This window comes from Agelaius tricolor, unplaced genomic scaffold (assembly GCF_023055355.1).
Source record: "Agelaius tricolor isolate 1412-34295 unplaced genomic scaffold, bAgeTri1.0.p SCAF_31, whole genome shotgun sequence".
NCBI lineage: Eukaryota > Metazoa > Chordata > Aves > Passeriformes > Icteridae > Agelaius > Agelaius tricolor.
Window position 1 is genome coordinate 54,466 of NW_027269291.1, and position 22,569 is coordinate 77,034.

At 52.7% G+C, this 22,569-nt stretch overlaps 1 protein-coding gene across 1 annotated transcript; it reads left to right on the forward strand.

Moving 5' to 3' along the window:
- Positions 1 to 613: 613 nt before the first annotated feature.
- On the forward strand, positions 614 to 22,114 carry PIP4K2B (phosphatidylinositol-5-phosphate 4-kinase type 2 beta). The gene is made up of 10 exons (XM_071450916.1): positions 614 to 829; positions 8,480 to 8,577; positions 9,781 to 9,877; positions 12,265 to 12,417; positions 13,225 to 13,371; positions 13,740 to 13,778; positions 14,950 to 15,063; positions 15,828 to 16,086; positions 16,553 to 16,656; positions 17,457 to 22,114. The coding sequence occupies exons 1-10, from the start codon at positions 650 to 652 to the stop codon at positions 17,535 to 17,537; spliced, it is 1,272 nt and encodes a 423-aa protein (XP_071307017.1). The 5' UTR covers positions 614 to 649; the 3' UTR covers positions 17,538 to 22,114.
- The last annotated feature ends 455 nt before the right edge of the window (positions 22,115 to 22,569 follow it).

Sequence of the window (22,569 nt, forward strand, 5' to 3'; positions counted from 1 at the left end):
GTCCCCAAGCGGCCGCGGGCCCTTTAAACGCAGGCGCGTGACGTGTGTAACAGCCCATTCATAATTCCAGCCGCCTCGCTGCTGATTGGTCCGTTCCCAGAGGGGCGTGGCCCTGACCGGCGCGTCACGCCGACTGGGCGAGACCATCTCCGGGAGCAGGAGGAGGGAATAGGGCTTTTTCCCCTCTGTCTCCTTCTCCTTCCGTTATCCCTCTCCGTTGTTCCCTCTCACAGCCCAGTGCGTGCCGCGGCTCTCCCCGCTCCTGCCGGAGCCCGAGCCGCGGCTCTCTCGCCGCCAGCCCCCGCCGTTCCCCCGGCTCGGGCGGGACATGGCACCTCCCTCTCCCCACCCCCTCAGCCCGCCGCCATCTTGGCGCCTCCTAGGCGCGGGGCCGGAGCGGGCTCGGCCGGCCACGGCGGAGCGAACCACCGCGGGGGCGGGCGGGGGGGGGAGGCAAGGACTGAACCACCGTGGCAGAGGCGGGGGGGGGGGGGGGGGCGGGGGCAGAGCCGGCGAGGGGAAAGCTTAACGGGCCGGGGCTGACGGGGCCGGGCGGTACCACTGCGGGAGGGGGGGCGAGCTGGGCCGGGCGGAACCATGCGAAGGCGCTGGTAGGGGGGACGCGGGGAGGGGGTCGGTCGGGTCCGCCATGGCCGCGAACTGCGCGGGGGCCGCGGGGACGGCGGCGGGAGCCGTGGCCGCCGTGGGCTCGGCCCTGAGCGCCAGCAAGACCAAGACCAAGAAGAAACACTTCGTGTGCCAGAAGGTGAAGCTGTTCCGGGCTTCGGAGCCGCTGCTCAGCGTCCTCATGTGGGGGGCGAACCACACGGTGAGAGCGGGCGGCGCGGCCCCCCCAGCCCACCCCAAACCCCCGCCCCTCAGAGCACCCCGGGAGCGGGGCCTCGTCTCCTCAGCCCCCTCATCCCGCTCAGCAATGCCCGACTCCCTCACATCCGACCCTTCTCCGCTCCCCCTCAGGCTGGGCCTTTTCCTTCCCCTCCAGAGCAGCTTTTTTCCCTCATCCCCTCTGAATCCCAGCCTTCCTTCCCTTTGCATCCCAGCCCTGATCCAGCCCTCCCTGGGCTCTGTGGTCCCTTTTTGCTAGCTCTGTGTCCCCAGGTGGTTTGGGGATCCCCAGGTCGGGGTGTCCCTGCCAGGCACGTCCCTCTGTCCCCACCCCGACACCTTTTCCACACCCATTTTCCCGGACTGGGCAGGGGGACTGATACCTTATTGGCTGATGTTGCTGTGGCACAATCTCCCCTCTGGCACTGGCGGGGACACGAATTTGGCACCCACAGCCCTGTCCCCTGTCCCAACCCCCGGGTGTCCACCAGGACTGTCCCAGTGAGGGATTCCCCTGTGTCACAGCCCAGAGGACATTGGACAATGTGTCTCCAATCTGCATCCCCCAAAATGAGGGGTTTCGCCCGGGTTTGTCCCCTTTCATTGCAGGACTCGGGCCATGCGTGTCCTCTTGGCTTCAATTCCTCTGGGACCGAGTTGTGAGAGGGTCCCTTGGGAATGTCTGTGATGGCTCAGCTCTGATCCACCTCCTTTGGGAATTCCTAAGACCATCCCTGTGTTTTCTCTGGAAACTTCTCCCAGGTTTATGATTGCAGGCACGAGGATTGATCCTTGGATGTGGCTGCTGGGTGCTGTTCTTGGCCAAAGAAGCCAAGCCTCATCCCTTCCTCAATCCACTTTTAGGGCTCAGACACACCTATTTCTCCAGTGGATTAGTGAATGTTTCCTAGAGAGTGTAAAGGAATCAGGCTCATTTTTTTCCCAAAACAAATAACACATCAAGAATTAAAAAAAATAAATTCCTCCTGGCCTGCCTGGCTGGAGCGAAAGCTTCCAAATGTGGTTCAGCATTGTGCTGGTTTTGAGGCAAAGGATGTTCCGAGTGCTCCCAGCCTTGCCCAGGAAGCAGGTTAATGATTTTAATCGGCCTTTGATCAGTGGTGCCATTAGCAGCCCTGAAGAAATGGAAATTGTTGATTTTTCCGAGTTTCATTTGTGGCCTCATAGTGACAGTTTACTTGCTGGCAGTTGGCTTTTTTTGGGGGGGGGAGTTGTGTTTTTCTTCGTTGTAGCTGTCTGGGCAGTAGGAGCCTGGCAGGAATTTGAGGCCCTGGATGAGGACAGAGTAACTTTGGGAGCACTTGGCTGTGAGATATTTGGGCAAAGGGAGGAAGGCAAGCTGACACTAAGCTGGTAATGAGATTATATCGGATGTGTATTAGGAAGAAATTGCTGCCAGGAAGGAGCTGAGGGGCTGGGAAAGGGGGTGAGAAAAGTTCAGCTGTGACCTCCTGACCTTTGGGAAGGCATTTAGGATTTCCCAGTAAATCCCTCCACCTCTCTGCCACATTGGGGTGAGGGTTTGATGGCAGCTGTGGATAGGAGATGATTCCAGTGCCTTGCTTAGGTGGGAATTGGAATTAGGTGCCTCCAGCTAAGCGGTTTGGAATACCTTTTCAGGAATACCTTTAGGCTTTGTTGGAAATCCTTTAATTTGTTTAATATTTGGCTGCTTTGGACAAGGAGGGGTGGGTGAGTGAGGAGGCTCTGGGCTGTGTCCATGGAGTTCTGCCCTGGGATCCTTGCAGTGGGAGGAGTGGAAAACAGCTCTCAGCACAAGCCCGGGGCTGTGCCAGGAGGATCCTGTCAGAATTGTTTGGGTATGGGGTGAACTTTTTCACAGAGAAATCAAACGACCATTTTGTACAGTGTGCTGCAGAAATCCCCATGGGCCCTTCTCCCAGTCTGGAACAGCCTTAAAGAGGCTGCTGAGCACAGGCAGTGCTGGCTCTGGAGAGCATCAGGAGTACCCCAAGAGCAGGAGCTGCCTTCAGGAACACCACTGTGGAGCGTTTCAGTAACGGGTCCTGGTGGTCCCAGCCAGGGGTAGGATTGGGATTGGGGTGGGGCTGCTGTGAGCAGGGCCAGACAGGGGTGGTATGACTCAAACAATTTGAATTTTGGACCAGAAAACCATGGAGGGGAGGGGAGAACTTGTGTAAAAGTGGAGCCACCATGGCTCAGCGTCGATTTCTGAGTTTTCTGTCAGACCCTTAATCCAGCAGATGTGGGGATGGTTCCTGGGGAAGCTTCTCCTGCCGTTGTCATGGCACTGCGAGAGGAGCTGCAGCTCCTGAGGGTAGGGTCTGTGTGTGGTGCTCCAGGTGTGTTTTCCATGCCCCGGATGGATCCACGTGCACAGGATGGGAAAGTTGGGACGGTTCTGGAAGGGAGCAGTCACCTCCCAGCCAGAGAGATGAACAGAGTGTTGTGTAATGCTCTGGGAACCATGGAAATGGTTGTAAGGTGCTGCTGATGGAAGGCTCTGGGATCCCAGGGAGGTGATTTGGATCTGTGTCTGTAGGGCTGCCAGTTCCTCGGCTGGAAAAGATTCCAGTGGCTCTGGCAGCTGGCAGGGGAAAGGCACAAACATCCCGTTCTTGTGGGAACGGGGAGATCTGTTGGCTGCATGGATCTTGCTCGAGGCAGCTCCAGAGGCTCCAGTTCCTGGCTGGAGCGGCAGCCATCTCCCAGGCCCTCAGGAGCACTGCCAGCAGGAGCAGAGCTCGTTAGTATTCCAGGGAAACAGCAGTGCTGGGAATGGAGCACGGCGCTCCCTGCTCTGCAGCCTTGCCTTCCGTGCTGCCAGAGCAGCATCTGCCACATATCAAACACTCAGATCCCAGAAATTGCTCCTGGCACAGTGGGAACAGCCTGGATCTGTCCCTTCCCAGCCCAGCTCTAATTGACCTCTGGAGAGAGCAGCATATGGCCAGGGCTGTGCCAGCCCCTGGAATGACTGAGGGCCTTGCTGCCAACTGCTCATCCAGGAGCCCTTTCCTTTCCAATCCCCATTGCAGGAGCCCTTTTCCTTTTTGGGGGACAAAGGAGGGTTTTCCTGGGTGGTTCAGTGAGGAGAACAGGGCTCATTTCCCTGCTCATTTCTGCTGACTGCCATGACCATGGGTTGGTTGTTGAATTTTCCCATTTCTCAGCTTTTTTGGACCAAGGGATGCATCAGCTCTGCCCACCTGTGAGAGGACTGGGAGCATGGATGCTTCCCAGTGACCCTGAGGCTGACAGGACTGGGGACAGGAGAGTGGCACTGCCTGATCCCTGTCATGCAGCCAGGAATCCTCTCCAGCAGCTTTCCAAGTACTTTTTTCAGGAATACATGGGTTTGCTCTCACCAGGGGATGCTTTTTTTTTTTTCCATCTTGAAGCATCCTGGTGTCCCCAGAGGAATTATTGACTGCAAGATTCGCTCTTCCCTCACTTTGCACAGGGGGTTGTTAGCATGGATACTGATTAATCATGCTCTAATTCATGGAAAACAGGGTTTTTCCCTCAAACCCTCACCCAGTTGCTGCTCTGTGCTAAGCAGCAGCGAAGTTTTGCCACAGCTGTGGGTTTGTCTCCATGCTAAAGTGATTTTCCCATGTGTCTTTCACCTCCTTCCCCAGTGCATAATAAAGTTTAACTAATACTTACCGAGATGCCTGATTGGAAAGCTTTGAGGGGAACAAAGTATCTTTATTTTCCTGAGCAAATTCCTGTTGCTGAGAATCCCTGAGAGTGGGCTCACACACTCCATCAGCTGCATCTTGTTAGTAAACAAATTGCATTTTCCCATCAATTTACTAATGCTAATTGCCACTTTGAGGCTACAGTCAGGTTTTGAAACAAAATTATGCCTGGCCCGTTCATCCCAACAGCTGTCCCTGAATGACACAGAATATAGATGTGGCTTTTATTGGGAAAGGAATTGGCTTTGGTGGCGAAGAGAAATCTTCAGCCTAGAGTCCTGAGTGGTGCTGCTGGGCCACAAAGTGAAGTGGGTTTAAGAGCAGATCAGGGCTAAAAAACCTTAAGGGAACCCAGCATTGCTCTGGGTGTGGCTGCAAATCCCTGACCCATTCTGTCCACACTTTGGGGACCTCTGATGTGGTAGAGGTGTGGCACAGCCTGCTGCTCCTGTGCCTTGCAGTGTCTGTGATGCCCAAAACAGCCCATCAGGGTCCAGATGTGTTTGTGGTGCTGCTGCACCTTTGCCCTCTGTCCCTGCCTCCTCCAGAACCACACCCAGCATCTTCCTGGTACCCACAGCCCCAGAGATCTTGCCCCAGGCAGAGTTCCTCCTCTTTTTGGGCACAGATCCTTGGGAATGCGCTCCCCAGGAGCTGAGCACCTCCCTGCCGTGCACCTTGCTGTGACCTTGCCTCCTGGAGCATAAATACCCCGGGACACACACTCACACACACTGCTATATTTAATTTGCTGCTCCACGCCTCTCCCCGGGGAGAAGGTGAGAGAGCAAACATGTGCCAGGCGTTTGTCACGTTGCTCCTTCCAGGAGGCTGCTCAGATTCCCCCAGGATGAGCCTGAGGCGAGGATCCCTCTGGAGAGGTGATAGGTGCTGCTGGCGAGGCTTTCCTTTGGGAAGGACTCCTGGTGTTTCAGGATTTGGCTGGATAATCATTGGGAAGGGGGCTGGATGCCGAGGCTTGTGCTGTGAGAAGGGAGGGGTTGGGATATCCCTTTCCCGAGGTGTGTGGGGGGCTTTTTGGTCCTCTCCCTTGGGAAAGTGTCAGGCATGGGTGTTGCTGCAGGAGCACACGCTGCTGAAACAACAAAAAATTTAAATTTAAATAACCTGACGTAGCAACAAAACTAAACTAAATAAATCTGTGTTTTCTTCCAGACTGGTGACAGGAGCAGAGGCCCAGTGACCACTGGCCCAGAGCTAACTTGGGGGAGGGTAGGTGGGCAGTGCTGGGTCTAAAAATGACCAGTCCAGCCCTTCATCCACATCTTGGGGCCCAGCACAACCCCATTCCTTCTCCCTGTCTCCTCCAGAGCTTGAATCCCAAATTCAGCCCTTCATCCACATCCTGGTGCCCAGCACACCCCCCTTCCTTTTCCCTGTCTCCTCCAAAGCCGGATCCCAAAGCATCCAGCCAGCTCTGCTGGAAGGGGGGAAAGGCTTCCACGGGAGGATTTTTTTGGCTCTTTTATCTTGTGAGGAGTGATGGCACCTCTGAAACGATCCAGAGCTATCCTGGTGCACCATTTCTGCCACTCAGGAGCCTCGCAACAGGTCCCACACTCGCTTTGAGGTTTGTGCCGTGGCAGAAACGAGGGCACCCAGCGAGGCCTCAGAACATTTGTGTCTGAATTGCTGCCAGCGAGGAGGCAGCCTCCGAATCGCTGTTCCCTCTCAGCCGTCAGCACCCTTCCTCCGCTCGGCAAGGAGCTGATAATGGCTTGTTTGTGCCTTCCCCACGGCGGGAAGAGGGCTGGGAGCAGGCTGGGATGGGAGCAGGCGTGTGGCAGGAGCTGTCAGGCTTCCCCTCCTGGCAGACAGCAATAATTAGTGGCTGGAGGCAGCGCCTCTGTCTCGTTGCAGAATGAGTTGTTTTCTCCTCTCTCCGAGGGGAAATCTCTGCGTGGGACTCTGATGCAGCTCCCTGCAGTGGCTGCGAGCTGGGAGATCCCTTCCTCACCTGGAGTCTGATCCCTTTTCCCTGCCCTCTGGCTCAGGGGTTGGCTCCGTGCGGGATGGAGCCAAACCCGGGGGGGCATCGGCCTCTCCTTGCTCGGGGATGCTGCTGGTGGGGAATGTGTGCCATTATATATTCATTCATTCATTCATTCATTCATCTGTGCAGCATTTTCCATACATCCCACAGGGTTTGTGGCAGCGCTGTGATGCCTTGGGCTGGATACCTAGAACAGAGGCTAGACAGAGTTGGAGAATAAAGTAGGTATTTATTAAAGGCTTTAACAGATACACCTTGGGCAGTGCAGAGGCTACACCTGAGATGAATGACAGTCACGAGTTTTCCGGGATATCAGGGGTTAATTGTCCAATTACAGCTTCAGGTAATGAAGTCACAGTCCCCCAGTTTGCTCTCCCCCGTTAATTTTTGCTCATACTTTTCAGGCGTGAGGCTGTGATGGTGACTTTGGTTCTCAGGCCTGGAAGGATTGTTTTGTCTGATCAAACTGTGATGAGAGCTTACAAACACTCTGTATGGAGTTCAGAGTTATACCCTAATCCAGCACAGGATCTGAAAAATATAAAAGCTAAAGCTTAAGTCATCAGCTGGGTGCTACAGAGCAGGGCTTTGCAGAGCAGGGCTTTGCAGAGCTGCAGCTCCGCTCCCTCCAGGAGCCGCAGCCGCTTCGCTTCCCGCTTCTGTCTGTTGTGTGGGATGGCTGGCTCTGAAAATAGCCACCTTCCCTCCTGGCACTGGGATGTGTCTTTCTTCCCAGTCTGACGTGTGTTAAATCTGGTCTGGATTTTTGTGGTAACGATGGAGAAAGGGTGGGATAAACATGGGCGGCATGGAATTGGCTCATGACACGTCCCCGGGGCTGAACCCTGGGGAGCCCAGCAGGGATGCGGGCAGTGCTGTGTGTCCTGCTGCACGCAGGGAACGGGGAATCCCAGAACTAGATCCCTTTCCTGAGCCTCGCCCTTGCTCCCAGCCAGCAGGGAAGTTTTCCAGCAGCTTTCCCAGTGTGCTGGGAGTCACTTGACCTGCTGGAGGCTTTGGTGCTGGGAACAGCCCCCAGAGCTGACTTGGAGCCAACCCCCGCTAGTGCCAGCGTTGTCTGCCTCCCTGTCCTGCACTACTTGCTTGCCACAGCAGTCATGGGAACAGAGCTGGAATGGAATTGCTTCCTGAATCCAGGCTGTTAACAGGAGTTCAGTGAGATGGGGCTGGTGGGGAGTACCTGGGGGGGATGGCACTAGGGCTGTCCTCAGAAAAGGCAGCTCAGAAACTTATTGATTCTGGCATAGTCTTGTCAGTGACTGGAGCAGGGCAGCCAGACACAGTTCAGAGGTGGATCTTTATTATTATTATGTTGTTATTATTATTAATACTGGCACTACTGGGTGCTGCAGCATGAGCCCGCCTGTACAATAGTAGCTGAACATTCATTCTTCTGCTTCCCCGTGTTCCCGTGGCTGCCACACATGACTAAGGAGCAAAAACAATCTAGTGAGTGACTCATCCCTCCAGAGAAAGTGGGATGGGAGCAACAGGAGACAGCCAGCATGGAAACAGCATCCACGGGGAGCTGTGCTGGGCTGCAGCAAAGGCTTTGGTCATCCTGGTTTGTAGCAGGAATAATTAATATTGGAACATTTTCTCAGTGAGGTGGTTAAGTTAAAACATAAAATCTGCTGGTTCTTGGCCTGTGGGTTTGTCTGGGTTCTCAGCTGCATCTTGAATGGTCAGTGGAGGGGGAAAGGTTGTCTCAGGAGGATTGACCACATTGTGGAACGAGGTGCTTCTGTGGCCTGTCACCACAATGTTCCCCAGCTGCTTCTGTCTGATGGGTCACGGTGCCCCAAACCCATCCCCTGAGGTGTTGGACATCCCTGCAGGTCCCCAGGGCAGTGGGACTTGGGTTTGAGTCTCCCTTTCCTCTCTCTTGCAGATCAATGAGCTCAGCAATGTTCCCGTCCCCGTCATGTTAATGCCCGATGACTTTAAAGCCTACAGTAAGATTAAGGTGGACAATCATCTATTCAACAAGTAAGTAGGAGCTTCCCAACCTCTCTGTGGTCAGGGCTCTGTGCTGTGAGGCAAACTGGCCTGGGGGAGGTCTTCTGGGTTGTTCCCAGCTGTACTGCCAGGAGGATCCATGCCCTGTGCCCAGCACAGACCCTGGACAGGTCATGGTGTGGTCAGTCTGTCACTGAGATACTCTGTGGTGGTTGGTTTCCATCCTTTGAGGGATTAAACTGTTCACAGGAGGCAGCTCTGCAGCTGTGCTGAGCTCATGGAGTCGCTCTGGAGTTGCCCCTGTCTCCTTTTCCCAAAAAATCCACTTTTGGAAGCTGTTTTGAAGTCATGGTTATGGCTGGTGCTCAGAGCTGTGTTCTCCATCCCGGCTCTGCAGGGCTGCAGTGCTCCCTGATTAATCCTTTGTTTTCCCCAAGCTTCACAGGGATCAGCTTTGCAGAGTGGGAGGTGATTGGGAAGTTTGTCTCTCCTGGCACGTCCACCATGCAGGATCTGCTCTCCCCCTTCTCCTCCAGAGAAGATCTGAGCTCCCCACCTGTCACTGCCTGGGTTTCTCATTGAGAAGGAGCTGCCAAATTCTCCCACTGTGTCCAAGCAGGACCACCCTCTGCTTCTCTCCCTGGGCAGGTTCAGGGCTGTGGGAAGAGCAGATGCAGCTCCCTCAGTGACAGGGAATGCTGTCATTGTCCCCTGTCCTGTGCCTGGGGGCAGCAGAGCCAGGCTGGAGCTGATCCCCCCTCTCCTGGGTGCTGTGGCTGAGCTGGTCTGTGGGGCCTTGACCCTTCTGGTGCTGTGATGGGAGCTGAAGCCAGAGCCCAGCCCTCTGCTCCTGCAGCTCTGCCTGGTGTGCAGGGACAGTGTGTGCGGTGACAGTGGTGACAGCGTGTGCAGGGACAGCTGTGCGGCTGCATGTGGGGGGAAAGTTGTGTGCCAGTGTGCCAAAGCCACCGAGGAGGGCACAAGCAGGATGGCTCCCTCAGAGTGGCCTGTGGCAGGGTTGCCCTGGCAGCCACACAAGCTCCACGCTCCCATCCCATCCCTGTTAGCTAGGATCCTGCAGAGTTCCCTGGGAGAGATGGGTTTTGTGGGCATCCCAAGCAAGGAGCTGCCCTGCCAAGGGCACAGCAGGGCTGGGGTGTCCTGGGAGGCTGGCAGGGAGGGGGAGCCAGCGTGGCATTGGGTGGCACTGCTGACATCTCTGCCCTGCCCTAGGGAGAACCTGCCCAGCCGCTTCAAATTCAAGGAGTATTGTCCCCTGGTGTTCCGGAACCTCCGGGAGAGATTTGGGATCGATGACCAGGACTACCAGGTACCCTTTCTTCTCTTCTAGGACAGAGCAGCCATCCTGGCAGAGAAACCATGCTGCAAACGTTGCTGCCAGCAGCTTTTCTGGGTTTATAATTGGTATTTGAGTGGTTCCACCAGAACCACAGCAGTGCAGTGGATCTTGCTGTGCCAAGCACAGGACAGTAGGAGGAGAAGGTGACCCCTGCTCCCAAGGCAGGAAACTGGGGCACAGGTGGCTGTGGACAGGCAGGAGCTGGAGGATAACAATGATTCGGCATGGAATATCTGAAAGGAAAATGAGTTTGTGGTGTTTGTACAGATTCAGGTGAATCTGCTGCTCTCAGTCAAGTGTGTGTTTTTGAATTGGGTGTATCAAGGTGGCTCCTGCTTTGGGATCCATCCCCTAATGCCAGAGGGGCTGATTTTCTTGGAGAGGAGTCTGCTGTTAACACTGCTGGGCTCAGCTCTGGGGACAGGGAGATGTCACAGCTCCAGCTGCTGCAGCAGGGCCACCCTTCCTCAGCCGGCTCCGAGCCCTGAGCACAAGGAGCTGAGCAGAGGCAGCTCAGGGCTGGGAGATCACACGGAGCAGGGCCAGCGGGGCAGAGCACGCCGGATGTCAGGGAGCTGGAGTGTCCCCAGCACGTGGTGACAGAGCAGGCACAGTGCCAGGGGCATCCCCTGGAATACTCTGACTGCAGAGGCACGTGGGGGAGTGCTGCAGCCTCCCTGTTCCCTCCACGTGCTCCCTGCCTGGTGGGGAGAGCAGCTGGAGCAGGGCTGGTCCCACACTGCCTCCCCCTATGCCCGTGGCATAGCCCTTTGTGATGACACCCTCCCCAGGTGTGACCCACACTCTCTGTAGTTCATCATTTACACTCCCCCTCTTGTTCTGAGGGATTGCTTCCCCCATCTCCGGGCTGCTTTGGCTTTTTTAAAAGTGTTTTCTGTTCAGCTGGAACAGAAGACATTAATTGAGCTAAATTCAGGTGGGTAAAGTGTGATGGCTCGAGTGGGAACGGAGCCAGGAGGCTGAATTTAACACCCCAACTGTGGGAGAGGTGGGAGTGACAGGAAGGGAGCTGAGGGCTGTGAGTTTGGTAATGCTCTGTGTGGTCACGATTTCTGCTTCCCAGCTCCAGAAGAAAAGCTCTGTGGTTTTGAGGTGAGGGCTGATTAAACTGCCTGGCACAGACCCCTTTGCAAATGTCAGCGAGCAGCAAAGGGGAATTTTCTCTTTGCCTTTATTTTCCTGATGCTCTCTAAAGCTGTTGGCAGCAGCAGAGTTTTTCCCCTGCTTCATTAAAGTTTTAAAAGCTTTAAATGCTTCATTCTGAAAGGAAACCTCTGGGCTTACTTGCAGCATGACGTGGTAAATCTCTCTCTCAGAGCAGGCTCTGCTGCAGTCTCCCTCTGCTGCCAGAGCTGAGCGAGGGGGACACAGCAGTGCCACTGCCACCTAAAAAAACCAAATAATCCAGCCTGAAACACAATGTCCAGCCCAGAAATGCTGGAAAACTTAAGGACCACTCTTGGTGCTGCTGTGTTTCATAGCACTCCCCACCAGGAAATGCTGGTGAGAGGTTGCTGGTTGATAAAATTACTTGTGGGCAGGTGGAGAGGACAGACAGGGGACAGGTGACAGCTTGAGGTGTGAGCAGCAGTGACTGGGGCTGAGGGAGGAGCTCGCAGCAGGCCCTGCTACCTGGGGAGAGGCAGCAGAACAAAGAGCTGGTGTTGTGGCTCTGGGAATTGATCCCTGCTCTGCAGTTTTCCTGGGATTTTCCAGCCCTGCTGCACTGTCTGGTTGCTAAGGGTGGAGACAGGGATCTAAAGGCAGATGCTGCTGGTTGTCAGAAGAACAACCAAGCTATTTATACTCATCTTGTACGTCCAGGAGTAAGAATAGCAGAGCCTGAGGGTGGCTTTTGGTGCAGGATGACCTGTGAAGAATCCCCAAACACTGAGGTTTTGGCCAGACTAAACTGCTTTTTGAGGGGAATTTCAATTTGTTTTGGTCTGGTTTTCCTTAAGCCTTAGGAATGTCCTAACTGTTCTTAAATCCCTGAGAGGAAATGCTGAGAGCTCTTGGCCTGTGTATCCTACACCTGTAAAAAACCTTCAGTAAAAAACATCTTCCAAAAACACACCCCAAGTGTTGGAGTAAAACCTGCCGTCAAATCATGGGGCCAGCTGGAAGCCCTAAAAACACGTCCAGACTTTTAAACAATTGGATTTTACCCTCAGCAGCACCAAATCTGGAGTTCACAGCCGGAGTGGGTGGTTGAGCTGGTCCTGTGGGGCTGGCCCTGCTTCCCAGAGCTGCTCAGGGGTTCCTGTAGGGCTGACCCTGCTGCTGAGGGAGGTGACAGCTCCTGGCACCATCCCCACGCCGTGTCTGTCCCCCAGAACTCAGTGACACGCAGTGCCCCGGTGAACAGCGACAGCCAGGGCCGCTGCGGCGCGCGCTTCCTCACCACCTACGACAGGAGGTTCGTCATCAAGGCCGTGTCCAGCGAGGACGTGGCAGAGATGCACAACATCCTCAAGAAGTACCACCAGGTATGGTGAGTCTGGAGCCCCCCATGCACACCTGGGGATCTGCTGGGGGTCTGGAGCTTGGATTCACAGCTGGCAGAGCTTGAACGCAGGTTTTGTGGGAGAAATGGTCTTTAGAATCTGAGGGACAAAAATCTGAGGGACGAATGTCTGAGGGACAATCCAGCAGCTGTTTGTGGTGCTGAGCCTCTTCCCAGCTCATCCTGGCCCTTGTGTCGATAAATTATGGATCCCTGGTAGATCAGAGCTGCAAACAGGCTCCTCATTTGTTGCCTCAGACCTTCCAGAGGGGCTGGAGGGAAGATGGGAAGTGGGGTCATAGGGGGACAGCTGGAAATGTCCTGGTCCAGGTGCTGGTTCCAGCCCATCTGCTCTGCAGGGGTTCTGAGCAGGGGGTGTTTAACAGGCCCTCAGTTCCAGGCACAACAAGGTAACCACGAGAAGTGAAGCTGGGCAGTGCCAGTGCACACCTGGCCTGTCACAGCAGGCTGGACACACACAGGGTCACAGGATCCCAGGATTGGGAGGAGCCTTGGAGATCTTCCTGCTCCATACACAGAGTCACAGAATCCCAGGATTGAGAAGAACCTTGGAGATGTCCCAGCTCCCTGCCATGGGCAGGCTGGCACTCCCTGGACCAGCTTGCTCAGGGAATGGGATTCTCACATCCTCACTCCTTTCCTGGAGACCCCAGGAGCTGTTCCAATCCTCCTTTCCTTTCCCATGGGTGCCTTGGCTGCAGCACAGTTTGTGTCCAGTCAGAGCTGGGGTTTGTGTGACAGAGCTCTGTCCCTCCCTGCTGTCCCCCAGTTCATCGTGGAGTGCCATGGGAACACGCTCCTGCCCCAGTTCCTGGGCATGTACCGGCTCACCGTGGACGGCGTGGAGACCTACATGGTGGTCACCAGAAATGTCTTCAGCCACAGGCTGACCGTGCACAGGAAGTACGACCTGAAGGTGAGGCCCTGGGGGGCTGGGGTGAGGCCTTATCCAGCCTGACCTAGAGCAGAGGCCAGGCAGAATTACAGAATGGAGAAGGAATTCTTTTGTCTCCTTGCTCTGTGAAGAGAGCTTACCATCCCATAATATGGAGCGCAGACCCACACACTAGAGCATAACAGAATCTGAAAAATACAAAAACTAAAAGGCATCATAACTCTGGGGGTTGGACCTGAAACCCCCCTTGGCAGGGTTCTGGGCTTTGGGATTTGCTCAGGGGATCAGGTTTTAGGGGGCTGTGCATGGAGGTTCAATGTTGGTCCATTGGGAGTGTGACCCAGAGTGCAGTAGTTATATTTTCTTTTTTTTTTTTTTTTCTTTATTAGGGCTCAACAGTAGCCAGGGAAGCAAGTGACAAAGAGAAGGTATGGAGCCATCCCTGGTCAGCCTTTCCTTTCTCCTGGTGCTTGGAAGCAGACAGATCCAACTGAGTTCCCTTTTCCATTTTCTTTTCCTTTCCATTCCCTTTTTCACCAGAGTTTTGAGAAGGGGAGGTTCCACAGGCCCTGAGTTCCCCCTTTCTCTGTCTCCCCTTTCAGGCTGGGAGGGAGCTGGCTCTGCCTGCCCTGCTGTGTTGTGGTGGCACTGCCAGGGCTGGAGGACAGTCCCAGCAGAACCAAACCCCACATGAGGGCAGTGCTGTCTGTCCCTAAGGAAGGGTTTCCTCACAGCACCCTAGCTACCAACCCCAGGCAGGTCAGGGGTAGATATTCCACCAGAAGATTTATAAACCAGATCCTTGGCACATTCCTAAAACTGGCTTGAGTGGGGGAATTTAGGGCTGAGCTTCCTTCCCCTGCAGGACTTCTGTGCTGCTGCTTTGAAATCCCTGTGGAAATCCCAGCAGTGCCTCGTGCTGGTCCATGTTCTGCACATAGGATTTTCAGTGTTGGAGTCTGCTCCACCCTGCCCTAAAAGATCCCAGCCAGCAGCCAAGGAACTCCCATTTGCCCTGAATCCCCTGATAACTCCTTGGCCCGTGCAGCTGGGTGGTTCATGTGAGCTCACAGAGCCACCCCACCCTCCTGTGTCACTAAAGAATTGAAACCCTGAAGCACAAAGGGGCTCCCAAGTTCTCCCACATGCCCAGAATCCTCAGGGCCTGCTGCAGGCAGATCCCTCAAAAAGCCATGGCTTGAATGTTTTCCTCAAATCTTTAGGAAGAGAAGATTTGTTTGTTTGTTTGTTTTTTCCCCAAGCCTTCACCCCTTTCCCCCCTGCAGACAGAAACCAAGAAAATTAATTTATTTTATTAATTTCATTTCAATTCTGGGAGTTGCTTGGAGCATCCCTGGCCCAGTTGTGCAGTTTTTAAAGCTGACTTGCTCCACGTCTCCCTCGAGCTTCCCCGTAGGTCCAGCTGAGCCCACGGATTCCCTGACACTTTCTGTGCTCTGCCTGATGCCCTTTCCATCCTCAGTGGACTTTGAGCACCCCAAAAGCCCAGACTGAGCAGGGGCTTTTGCAGCCACACCCATGTGCCAGCCCTCCCCTGGCAGCAGGCTGGGGAATTTCACCTCAGGCTTTTTGTTGCAGGCCAAGGATCTCCCAACCTTCAAGGACAATGACTTCTTGAATGAGGGTCAGAAGCTGCATGTTGGAGAAGAGAGTAAAAAGAACTTCCTTGAGAAGCTGAAGCGGGATGTGGAGGTAATTTCCTGGGGGACAGCTCTGCTCTGTCTCCCCTCACTGCATCCCCTCACTCCCTGAGCTACAGAAAAGTCTATCTAGCAAGATGTTAGGAAGTTCTGAGTTTAATAATGGAGCTCTGTGCATTGTGTTTGAAGGCTTACAAGCAGGTATTGTGTTCAAAATAAGCAGGCATTATTTAACCAAAGGTACGTGTGCTTATAGTGGTTGGATGGAACTACTGTCAATATGCTTTTGCTTTGTGTGATTGGTCAAAAAATTTTTAAAGTAAGTTGTTACATTGAGTTCTTTGTCTACTACCAAAAATGTGAGCTGCTGGCATCTTCCCATTTTCATAACCATGTAATGAGACTGATGCTGAGAGTTTGAGAGGTGTTCCACAGCAGTTCCATCCCATTTGTGATTTGTACAGACCCCCAGCCGACAGTACACAGCAACAGGTGAACAAGTGAAGATAAGAATTATTTACCATTCTTTTCTCTAATCTTCTCACAGCCTTTCCCCAGAAAGGCCTGGGAAAGTTGTCTGTTGCTCTCTGTGGCCAGAGAGCTGCTGCCACATGCATCCTCACTGCTGGCTCAGGGCTGCAGAACAACTCCTCCTGCACCAGCCGTGTCCTGCTGAGGGCAGGGGGCCTGTGCAGCTCCTCTGGAGTCTCAGGAGGGTTTAGCTCTCAATGCCAGACCTAGGGAGGCACTGCAGGGTAGGGCTGAGCCTCCCCCACCCCGTATGGGTGCCAGCTCTCACTGCTGCCTCTCTCCCAGTTTTTAGCCCAGCTGAAGATCATGGATTACAGCCTGCTGGTGGGCATCCACGACGTGGACCGGGCCGAGCAGGAGGAGATGGAGGTGGAGGAGCGGGCAGAGGATGAGGAGTGTGAGAATGATGGGCTGGGGGGGAACCCCATCTCCTCCTACGGGACCCCCCCTGACAGCCCCGGCAACCTCCTCAACTACCCCCGGTTCTTCGGGCCCGGGGAGTTCGACCCCTCCGTGGATGTGTACGCCATGAAGAGCCACGACAGTGAGTGTGGGGAGCTGGGGAGGACAGGGAAGGTGTGAGGGAGCTGTGGAGGGTAGAGGGGGTGTGAGTGAACTGTGGAGGAAGGATGGAGGGCAGGGAGGGTGTGAGGGAACTGTGGAGGAAGGATGGAGGGCAGGGAAAGGGGAGGTGTCCCAGGCTCAGTAAGGTGGTTCAGTCCTGGCAGCCAGGGTGACACCCCTGAGGCCATTCCTGTGTCCTGGCAGCCACCCTGAGCTTTCCAGCCGGGCTTGGGAAAAGCCCAGCCTAGCAGGACAAGGAATCAGCTCATTGCTGAGGTTGGAAAAGACCTTTAAGGTGGAGTCCAGGAGACAGGAGGGCTGTCCCTGCTTTGCTGGGCAGTCCCTTGTGTTGGCTGGAAGGGGGTGTCTTTGGAGGAGGGGTTTTTTTTGGAGGAGGGGATGCAGTTGGCTGTTCCCAGGGGACTGAGCCCCTGCCATGCCCCCAGGTGCCCCCAGGAAGGAGGTTTATTTCATGGCCATCATCGACATCCTCACACCCTACGACACCAAGAAGAAAGCTGCACACGCTGCCAAGACAGTGAAACATGGGGTGAGCCTGGCCCAGGGGGGCTCTTGGGTCTGGGGCTTCTGCTCTACAGCATCTCCTGGGGTGGAAGGTGTCCCCAGCACTGATCTTCCTGCCAGGGTGGGAATTCTCCAGCCCCTGTGCTCAGCACTTCCCTCCATGTCACCTCAGGGTTAGGTTTTCCCTCTGCTTGCTTGGGGTAATTTGTATTTTCATTCCAATTTAGGAGGTGCTGGAGGGATGGACTGCATGAAGGGTGACACCCCTGGGTCACCTCTGTGTCCTGGTAGTCCCCCTGAGCTCCCAGCAGGGCTTGGGAAAGCCCAGCCTAGCAGGACATGGAATCAGGGCATTGCTGAGGTTGGAATTACCTTTAGGGTGGAGTCCAGCGCAGCCAGCACCTCGGGGAGTTAGTGTGGAATCCTGGGATATGCTGGCGTGGAGGGGACCCATCACAGACCCCAAATCCCACCCTGGCAGCCCTGGGGCCTGACCATTCCCTGGGGAGCTGTTCCAGTGCTCAGACCCCCTCTGTCTGAAAAACCTTTCCCTGAAATCCATCCTCACCCTCCCTGACTCAGCTCTGGGAGCTCTTGTGCTCCTAAATCTGTGAGCCACGAAGGTTCACAGTGCCCTGACTGGACATGCAGCTGGAGTTGAAGTCATTTTCCTTGGGGATCTCTCCAGACCTGCTGGGTTTTCCCTTAGCCGTGGATCCTCCCCAACAGAGGGGCTGTGCCCCTGCTCCCTCCCTGCCCCTCTGACCCTTTCCTGACCCCTCCTTGACCCCCCTCCCTGCCCCCTGACCCGCTGTCTCTCCACAGGCCGGGGCTGAGATCTCCACGGTGAACCCCGAGCAGTACTCGAAGCGCTTCAATGAGTTCATCTCCAGCATCCTGACATAGGGGCACATCCTGCTGCAGGGCTGCAGGCAGGCCTGGGGGCTGCTCCTGCAGCCTGGGACAGCACAGACATGCAGCAGCACCGGAGCACACCTGTGGCACCGTGTGGGGCACGTGTGGCACCGTGTGACAAAACCCATCCTCATCCTCGCTGCGCCTGCTGCACCTCTGGGTTTGGCATTCCAGAAGTGCCCAGATCTCAGATTTGAGGGCTTTTCCAAACAAGCCAAGTGCATTGTTCCAGCACTGCTCTTTCTGCCCAGTGACATTTTCTCCTCTCTGCTGAGGGGCTGGGACATGTGTGGCACTGTCCCCGAGGGGTCACATTCAGCAGTGCCTGACTCACAAACCACTCCTTGTTTTTTGTGTTGTTGTTGTTGTTGTTTTATTGGACTGGCTTGGCCAGAAAAAGAAAAAAAAAAAAAAAAAAACAACCTTTATTTCCCTCTCGGTAGGAATTGGAAGGAAAATAGCTCACCATTTCAAGGATGGAAAATATAACTCTGATAAAAAGGAGGAGTCGCTGAACTTTAGGTAAATTCAGACTGGGACACTTTATATTTTTTCGGTTAATTTAAGTAACAAAAAAGAAAAGGAAAAGAAAAAGCAAACCACTTTTTTGTAACTGCACTTGATTTACAAGAAAGATGAGGGAAATGAACATCTACCAAAGATGATGTCTGAAAAAAAAAAAAAAGGCGTAACTCCTAAAAGCTAAAAACAAGCAGAGAACTGAGAGAGGCATTGACCAACCTCAGCTCATTATGTGCTTGGACCTGGGGCGATTTTAATTGGCCAGCTCTGAAGATTTCCTTAAAAGAAGAGAAAAAAAAAAAAGATTTTTAAAAAGGCATTTTTGTACCTGTAGATCCAGGCTAAGATTTTGGGCCACTTCCTCAGCCAGGAATGGCTCTGAGGTCACCATCACAATCCTGCCAGTGTTAATTAGCTAATTAATTATTCAGTCTTCCTTCCCCACCTCACCTGCAACAGGTACTTGAAGCTGTGTCCTGACAGAGGTTGCTGGGTTGGTTTTTTTGTGTTTTATTTTTAAAAAATGTGACTTGCACAGAAGGAATTGGCCTGGCTGCCAGGGGGGAGTACTGGGAGCTGGGCTCATCCTGCTCCCAACCCCCTGAGCGACCCTCCAGGAGTGGAAATGGTTGAACTCTCACACCAGATTTCTTTTGCAGCCCCCCCTGAAGGATTTTGGGACTGATTGGAGTGACTGAAATCGTCCTGTTTTGTCTCCTTTAACCCTTTCACAGCCAAGCTCGGCAGCCTTGCTGTGGGTTTCGTAAGCTCTGCTGCACAACAGAACTTTTGGTTCTTTGTTTTGAGATTTGTTGTTTGGTTTTTTTTAATTTTAATTTCCTTTCTCTTTTTAAGCAGGATTTAGAGTCTTGAACAAACCTCTTTGCAGTTGAAACATGTTGCTTAATCTGCCTTGGAACTGTTTTTCACACATGCCTTTGTTTGGGGAATAAGCTGTTGGGAGTGTCTGTCCTGTGCTGTAACAGTTCTTGCTGTGTGGAATTTTGGTCCTTTTTGAGACATAACTGGTGCTCATCACACCCTAGTAATTCCCCTAAATTAACCCTGCCTCTGGCTGGATTCTGAATGTGGGGTTTGGGGGATTTTTTTGGTTTTATTTCCTCTTCACCCCCTCCCCATTTCCCCTCCCTGATGTGAATCCCCCCCACAGGTCTCACCTTGGCAGGGGCTGAAATTGAAGCCCCTGAGGGTGCACTGTAAATAGAATTTTGGAGAAATTAAAAATTAGGGGTCCTGATGGGATTTGAGGATTTTTGGTCCTTCCCTTTGGCGTGGCACAAATTTCTGCTGCCCCTTTGGTGTGGGAGGCTGGAGGGATTTTAAGCTGTGGAGCTGGAAAAGCCACGACCCAAATGCAGCTAAAAAATACTTTAAAAGAAAAAAAAAAGGGAGGATTTAGAGGGCATCATCAGCTTCATTTTGTGGGCATTATATTGGTTGCTTCTCTCTTAGTAAGCACTTAGGAATTAAACACCAATCACTTTTTATTCCTGACAGTTAAAAAAACAAAAAATTGCATTGAATCTGCAACTTTGACCTGGTAAGTTTACCCTTCTCCTTTTGGGGAAAGTAGCTTGGAAGTTGTTTTATCTTTAAATCATCTATTAAAAAAAAAACAAACATAAATAAATAAAGAGGAGAAAAAGGGAAGAGGAAGAGAGCAGGAGGTGGGTGAACACCATAGAGCAAACCCAGAGAAAGGGGAGTGAAGATGGCAAAAAAATCTCCTTTATTGAATTCCAGAATAATGAATAAGGAATCCAATCAAAAACCAGAGAATTCCTGCAGAAATCCTTACAGAGTTCTGACAAAAATTGAGAACAGGAAATATTTTCTTATTCCAAACTCCTGCTGGGATTAAATTTGGCTGTTCCAGGTGAATCTGGGGAGGTCCCACAAAGATTCTGCCCCTTCTGTCCAGTTGCCATATTGTGTATTGAAGTGATTAAATGCAATTTTCTCACCTAATGATGTATTACCCAGGTATGTAACTTTGTTTAACAGAAGCATTTTTGTATATTGTTTACATTTGCAGAAGTAGCATTACCTTAAAAATGCTAAATTTTGTTTCTAGACAGTATTTTTTATTATCAGAACAAGAAGTGAAGCTGCAAATATTTTGATTTGTTTTTAAAAGGGACTTTTTCTTTCTGTTTGTTTTCTTTTCTTTTTGCTTTGCTTTGTTTTGTTTTGTAGGGTTTTTCTTTTAAATCTTGTTTTAGGTCACTTTTTAACTTAAGTATTTAAAAAACAAAAAAAAAAAAAAGGAAAACCCAGCCCTTTCAATTCTGGTTTTACAACTGCTTGTGCTAGTTTGTTGTCTGGTTTTGGTGTGGATTTAATTCTAGCTTTTGCTGAATGTAGATATCCCTGTCCTTAGCATGAACCCTGCAGAACACATTTAACTGACAGAATTTGCAGCAGAATTCAGGATTTTTTTTTTGGCCAAAAAAAAAGCAAAATTTCGTCCAGTGGAGCTCCAAATAATCAATGAGCAGCATCTCCCCCTCTGCAGTGCCTGAGACAGGAGGAGCTGCAGGACCCACATTCCTGAGGGATTTAAAACCCCCAAAATCTGCTTTGAGCTGGGAATTCCCACCTTCCCTGTTGGGACAGCCCCGAAATCAGAGTGGGAGAGGGGAGGCAGAGCCAGCTGTGCTCCAGGAGTGCAATAAATGCACTGCAGAGCTGCTGGGCTGGGAACTGGGCTGGGAACTGGGGGTTCCCCAGGGCTGGGATTTGGGGAACAGCCCCAGGAGCCGTGGGAGCCTTCCCTTGGTCCCTCCTCACCCCTGCCTGGCCCAGGCTCCATCCTGAGCCACAATCATGGAATTAATGGGGAATTTACCCCATGGAATTAATTGGGAATTCACAGGGAGTGAATTCCATGGGGATGGAGTTCATCCTGTGGGGACAAAATTTACCCCCATGGGGACAGAATTCACCATGTGTGGTTGGAATTCCTTCTGTGGGGATGGAATTAATCCCGTGGGGAAAGAATTCATCCTATGGGGGTGGAATTCATCCTGCTGGGATGGAATTTATCCCATGGGCATGGAATTCACCCCACTGAGGACAGAGTTCACCCCGTGGGGCAGCAGGGGGCGGCCACACTCCCACAGTCCCAGCTTGGAATCTGGATCAGCACAATCAGCAAGGAAATCGGAACCACTTTTGAGTCTTATTTCCTTTTTTTGTTTTTTGGGGGTTTGTTTGTTTGTTTGGGTTGTTTTTTGGGGGTTTTTTTGAGTTTTTTGTTTGTTTGGATGGGTTTTTGTTTGTTTTTTGTTATTGTTATTGGTATTTTGGGTGGAAATCCCTGCTTTCCCAGCCAGGCCAGGCTCAGGGAGGTGAGGAGGTTGTGGTGGTGGATATTCCCAATCCATGACTACTATGCAGTCCTTTCCCAGGCCTCCCTTCCAGCTGCACCTGGAATTTCACCCCCAGCTGAAGGATTTTCCCCCAAAACCAGGGGGGTGTCCCCAGCATGGCCACAGCCCTGAATTCCCAAATGTCCCCTTCCTGCAGAGCCACTCCCAGTGTCCCCCTCAGCCCCTGCCCCTTGTCCTGGCTCTGTGGTATGGATCCCATGGATAACTGGGATGGCAGAGCTGTGGACACATCGTTTTTAGTGGAAACCACTCAAAATTTCTGCTGCTCTGGGGCTGCCCAAGCAGCTGGACGGGAGTGGAGAGAGCAGATTCCACACACAGGTCATGAGGGTGGGCAGGGCTAATCAGTGCAACTGAATTGAAAAGAAAAAAATGTGAATAAATTAAGTTTAATCTAAAAACTAAACAAAATAAAAACCTAAAAAAACTAAAAAAAAATTAAAAAGTAAAAAAAAGAACATTCTAGGTTTTTTCACTGCTGTTTTTTAAATAGGAATTTGAAGTCCTCTGTGCTTGTCTGTTTGCTAGGAGCAGTTTGAGACACTGTTACTGTTTTGAAATGCATGCATGTTACAAGATGAGTCTCCAACCAGACAAAAAAAAAAAAGAAATAAAATTAAAACTTTGTGTACATCTGGATCCTCCCTGCTGTGCTCTTTGCGGGGTCACCCTCAGCTGCTCCTCCAGCATGGGGAGTCCTGGGGGGGACAGGATGGGGGAAAACTGGGAGAGGGGCGGGGTTTAAATGGGATTTTGGGAAGGAATTCCCCTCCTGGGAGGGGCTGGGATGGAATTCCCAGAGCAACTGTGGCTGATCAATCTCTGGAAATGTCCCAGGCAAGGCTGGAGCCCCCTGGGACAGTCAAGGTGTCCCTGTCACTGGACAGGGTTAGGTTTTCCCTCTGCTTGCTTGGGATAATTTGTATTTCCATCCCAATCTGGGAGGTGCTGAAGGGATGGACTGGATGAAGGGTGACACTCCTGGAGCCACCTCTGTGTCCTGGCAGCCAGGGTGACACCTCTGGAATCACTCCTGTGTCCTGGCAGCCAGGGTGACACCCCTGGGGTCACTCCTGTGTCCTGGCAGC